The sequence below is a fragment of the Vitis vinifera genome, chromosome 17 (assembly GCF_030704535.1).
Source record: "Vitis vinifera cultivar Pinot Noir 40024 chromosome 17, ASM3070453v1".
NCBI classification, from domain to species: domain Eukaryota; kingdom Viridiplantae; phylum Streptophyta; class Magnoliopsida; order Vitales; family Vitaceae; genus Vitis; species Vitis vinifera.
Window position 1 is genome coordinate 9971914 of NC_081821.1, and position 6000 is coordinate 9977913.

The window sequence follows — 6000 nt, forward strand, 5'->3', positions numbered from 1 at the left end:
TGTCCTAAAGTGCCTTGAAGTGAAACAAGAGATAAGAGATAAGAGATCTTTTACATCAAAAAAGTAAAGCAAAAACAAATAAAGTTGTAGATATTTAAGAAATTTGAGTTCAATTATGTGGCATAATGGGAAGGAGTCACAAACATGTTATAGATAAGGATGATGATGATGATGTCTACATATATTGGATTTATATACACCCTGATGAACACGATGCTTATTGAGTTGTAGTTTGAGCCTTAAAAACTAGTGAATGGGATTGACAACAACAAGAACTATTAGTGGGAAGCAAATGTAAAAAAGACAAACCTTCATATCCAAATCAATGATAAAAATATCGGTAATCACGAATATAAGGATGAAAACCTTATAAATAATTATAAATAGTTGACTTAGAGTCTATCCATCATAATTGACAAACCTACCACTATATGTTCAATAGTAAGAATCTGATGTGTACCTTCATTTCCTTATATAGTCTAACCATTCTTTTTCCAGTGTCCTAAAAAAGTCAGAGGAATTATTTACCCTAAAGCTTGCTCTTTTCATCCCCTCTCTTAAACTTCCCCTATTTGGTATTGTTATTTTTTTTCATAGTAAAAGGATTTAAAGAACCCTTGACACTCATATGAATACTCTCCTAATTTTTGAAAATCCCCTTAACCATCCTAAAAAAAATTGATAAAGTCTCTAAAATCATGTAAACCTTGTTATTCATAATAGTCATAAGGAGAGCCTGTCTAGCTAATCTATCTTTGTTACCAAATATACCTTACGAACTAAAGGAAATATTAGAGACTACGACAATAAGTATGTGTAATTATTTCAATACAATAATTAACATCATACAATAATCATTGACCATTCAAAGTGATTAATAAATTTAGCAAGAATGTAGTACTTTTTAATAACTACATTTATCTCATGTAAGATATCTTAATATTATAATAATCAAGTCTATCTTAAATAGTTTATAATCTTATTATTAAGTAGAGAACCTCTCGTTGCCTTGAACTTAAAAATGACACCAAAATCGTAAAACAAATATAAAAGCTAATAAGACTATGGTGCATGGAATTTACCTACTCCATAGGTGGAAGAAGGGTGCGAAGATGAAGGGCTTCTTCCCCTACCCCTACCCCTAGGAATAAATGAATGGTACGATAGATATCTCCCGGAGGGACAACGCAGCTACAGCATGATAATGACCTTAAGTGCACTAATCATGCCAAATCCCACGATTTTACACTCACTTTTCCTTTTCACTATCGACAAGCCTAACTACCACGTCACGCCACCAATCTCTCTGCAGTCTGCACCACCCTTCACTCTCAAGCTTCTCTCTAATCCATCCCCTCTCTCCCCACGTTCCTCAAGCATTTCCATTCGCATTCAACTCAATTCATTGTTTTATCATTGTAGGAGGTGATGCAACCCACCCAATTACATTCTGCCACGTCAGATGATCCGTAAATGTAGACCCCTTCAACTTAATACCTGATGATTCCCCAAAATCTTAGCTTAGTGAATATAATAATATATATCATATAGTCCATGTCATATGTTGCGTCACAATTTTTTCAATATTCTAAGACAAACCCATTTAAAATTACAAATATATTACTTGGTCCACAAAATGTTGGATCACGAAAAGACCTCTCATACAATTGATTCTTTTTCGTTTTTTATAAGCTGATATTAACGATTATTTTGATTTATTGTTATTTTTATCGTGCACTCCAATTATACATCTCGTCTGTCATAAAAACAGAGATAGTCCGTTCTTAGTTTTTCCATTGATAAAAATATCTATAATTACGAATATATCGGTATTTTAATTTTATGGATATATATCATATTGATATTTTAGAAAAAAAAATTTAGATAGTTTAAAATTGATCAAAATTTATGAAAATATTGAAAAAAACTCTAAAAATAATATAATAAACAATAATAAATATTTTAAAGTTGTTTTATAATATATATATTCATATTTGATAATAATATCGTATGCATCCATAAAAAAAATATGAATTTTATAAATTTATTAAATTATATAAAACATTATTTGATAATAATATTATGATATTTGATTATAATATATCTCACTTTAAAATTATAATTCATTTAATTTCAATTGTATTAAATAATATAAAATAAATGATAATATATGTATGAATTTTTTAAATTTTTATATTTTTATATTTAATTAATATAAAAATGATTTAGAAAATTATATTAATAGGTTATATATTTTTAGTGACTAATTAAATGAAATTTTAAAATAAAATAATTAAAATTAATTTGTTTATAAAAATATTTTTTATAGTTTTAATATATATATGTCTAGTGCATATTATTTATTAAATAGAAAGCCTATTGGTCACCCAAGGTAAGTCTATACTTGTTTTTTCGAAAAATCGCTTCATCGAATTTTCGTTTGTCTGTTTCGTGTTGCCGAAGGGAAATTTTCCAAAATTTTCATCCATGGTTTTTTCTTGATGTTATGGCACGTTTAATAATTGGAAAATTGTCGGAATCATGCAGATTAAAGGTCAGTTTACTTCCAAACCAAGGTTTTATTATCTACAAACGTCACCTCGTGCGACTCCCAGTTTTTTCCTCTACAAATACCTTCCTCTTCCTCCTCTACAAGGCACCAACCTTGATGTTGATCTAAATCATTTTCATACGCGCATCAACCTTAATTTAAGCTTATTTGGTCCGTAAGAATGGGATGGTTTTTCTTTCTTCCTTCTTTTTTTAATCATAATAAAACTAAGATAACAAGTCAATTCATACCCCCACAAATATATGCATTCATTCGAAAATAATAATAATATGGATGGTAATAAGAAGATATAATAATTTTAATTTTATAAATAAAATTTGGTTGACGGGATAAGATAAGATAGGATATGTATATCAAATATGTGAAAATCATATTCCAATTGATTAATTTTATGAAATAAATAAAAAATGATATAAAATATATATTATTTTTAATATTTAAAATAAAATCTCTTATATTTAAAAATATTCACAATTAAAATATTTACACTATACAAATAAAAAATTTTCATGTTATATTATTTTATAAATATTTTTTCAATTCTTTTTATTTAACAAGAAATTTAAGTTATAATAAAAAAAATACATTATTTTTCAAAATAAATATATAAAAAAATTAATAAAAATAAATTTATGACACTTGGGATATACATATTTTATACGGATAAAAAAAAAAAAAGTAAATGATGTATCTACCACTAATATAATCTCGATGATTTGACTTATCTTATGTTATTATCCATCAAATATATAATAAAATATAATATTTATTTTTTTATTCTATCTCGTATTATATCAATGAATCAAATATAATGATTATGTTTTTAATATAAAAATACCGAAACGAATTTTAAAATTTTTAACATTTTAATGGTCATAATTTTTTGTAATTTCCGGGGTCCTTGCAAGCAGTTGGAAGGTTGAGGACAAAAATGAAAGCATAGTAGTAATGATACCTGAACGTTGAAGGCTTCAATGAGTAATTTCCGTCCAATTATGCGCAGCGCATGAGCGTCGTTTGCGTGCCTACCAAGCATCAATTGTAATTCGGGTGAGAAAATAGATTTTTGTTGAACTGCATTTTTTCTCAAATTACTCGGAATTATGTTATTACGTGGCAGAAAGCCAATGGCACAGCTGATGCAGAGGCTAACGAAAGTACACGTGTCCAATGATGGTCCCTCAAGACGAGTGTACAATACGCTCCACATCTGTAAGTTTGTAACCCACCGTCTTTTTACCTAAAAAGGGATAAAGGAGGCGCCGATGAAATTATATTAGTACCCCTAGTGTTCACCTTTCTTACAACTGCGTGTAGAAGGGACGTCATTAATGAGCAGATCAAGGGACGGAGAGTAATATCTGCAGGATCTAAAAGTGTGTGAGCACATACACCCAAAGACGTCGGCGTCTGAAAACATAGGGAACAGGTGTGAGTTGATAGAGTAACACGTGTTACGTAATAAGCAAGGAAAGAATTGGGGCGCAAACAAACAGAGCCTTGAAAGCGCGTAGGTTCCGTCTCTTAATCCCTGGTGTGGGGTATATGAGTATACCGTATATGTATGTGCATATCTCTTTCGCTTTCAAAAGAAAGAGCATCGTCTCGACTCTCATTGCATAGTAGCATATGAGGAGGCAGTTTCCACAACTACTTCCGCCTATTTATTCGCGCACCAAAGCACCCACACTTTCGGTCATTTCTACCAAACGCACCCTTCCCTCTCTCTCCCCCTCCCAATATATTCTCTCGGTTTCTCTTTGTTTCTGCGTTGTTATCTATGGATTGTGGGGTCGAAATGCAGCGGAGTCCAGTGCTAGGTCTTTCGCCCAGCTTCAACAGCTACAACTCCGGCAGGCTTGCTGAGATTGCTGCCAGGATTATTGAAGAGTTGGGAGAGTCGGAGTTTCAAACCGAAATTGAAGCTGGAAATGATCTTGAGGAATCCATTCCTTCTTTGCAAGTTAAAGAAGGTGATGAGGAATCCGCTCTTTTCTCCGAAGTTAAAAGTGGAAATGATGATGAAGAAGTGAAAGAGGATGAGGTCGATAATGATGGTGATGATGATTCAGAGTTTGCTTTTGTGTGGAGGGAGCCGGAGACATCGCCGATTTCGGCGGATGAGATTTTCTACAACGGCCAGATTCGGCCGGTTTTTCCGATTTTTAACAGGGATTTACTGCTAGGCGAGGGGCAGAACCAGGAGGTTTCCGTAAAGCCGCCGACTCCGGCATCGATTCGGCGTCCTTTGAGGAAGCTTTTGATAGAGGAGAGAGGAACGGATTCGTGCTCGTCGTCGGAGGCTGACGAGCTCGAGGGAGTGCCGCCAGGGACGTACTGCGTGTGGACGCCCAAGGTGGCGGAGTCTCCACCGGCAAGGTGCAGGAAGAGCAACTCCACGGGATCATCGAAACGGTGGAAGTTCCGCGACTTCCTCCACCGGAGCAACAGCGACGGCAAGGACACTTTCGTCTTCCTCACTCCGAACTCCAGCGTGAAGAAAAAAGCCGAAAAGGAAGCCCCCTCGGGCGCCGGAAAACCTAAGCCAAAAGCAGTAGCCGGGGAGAATGCGACGTCAGCAAACCGGAAAAACAACACAGCGGCAAAGAAGGAAGGTGATCGACGGCGGTCGTTTCTTCCCTACAGGCAAGATCTGGTAGGATTCTTCGCAAATGTGAACGGCTTGAGTAGGAATCTCCATCCCTTCTAGAACCTCAGATCCTCCATGCCTACGAGTCTATCTCCAGGTGGCTGGCTGCTTGCTTTGTGATAACTGATTTTGTTAGGGCTTTTAGACAAATATGTGGAAATTTTGGTGTTTTCCTGTAAATATATTATATTTGATATGGTTAATCAAATTCCCGTACTTTTCTTATATGGATCATGGAGATGAGCAGAGAATTTTGGTGAAACATCCTTCATTTGCCATTATTGTTTAAGGTTTTCTTTATGGTGTACCCAAAAAGCCACTCAAAAATCCGAACCCAGCACACTGCATCTGATTTTTCATTCTCTTTTCCTATGAAAAGGTATCATAAATTATTTTTAATATTAAATATTAATTTTCATTCTTCTGTGTTTTGGGTGGTGAGAATCCACGGTGATTTCTGTGGTGAATTTGAGAGGTGGGGCAGCAGGGATTATCGAGTTTGTCCTCCCAAAATTTAGTGGAGAGGAGAGGAAGGAAGAAGATAAAATCAGAATTTGCCATATAAAAAAATAAGCAAAAAGATGAGGATCGGAGGCCCCACATAATGATAAATTTGTAGAAGATGTCAAAAAACCACTAGAAGATTTGGGATGAAAGAAAATATTTAAAAAATTCATGGTTGGCGGTTGGTACTGGAATATGAATCTTATTTTATAGGGCTGTCGGAGGCATATAGGGGTATTGGTGGGTGATTTGCAAGGAAGACAAAACAAATATT

The 6000-nt window shown here is 34.1% G+C and overlaps 1 protein-coding gene across 1 annotated transcript; it reads left to right on the plus strand.

The window, feature by feature from the left end:
• The first annotated feature begins 4119 nt into the window (after positions 1-4119).
• On the plus strand, positions 4120-5449 carry LOC100243388 (uncharacterized). The gene has a single exon (XM_002282751.4). It carries the CDS (start codon positions 4353-4355, stop codon positions 5280-5282), a length of 930 nt encoding a protein of 309 aa, XP_002282787.1. The 5' UTR covers positions 4120-4352; the 3' UTR covers positions 5283-5449.
• Positions 5450-6000: the final 551 nt, after the last annotated feature.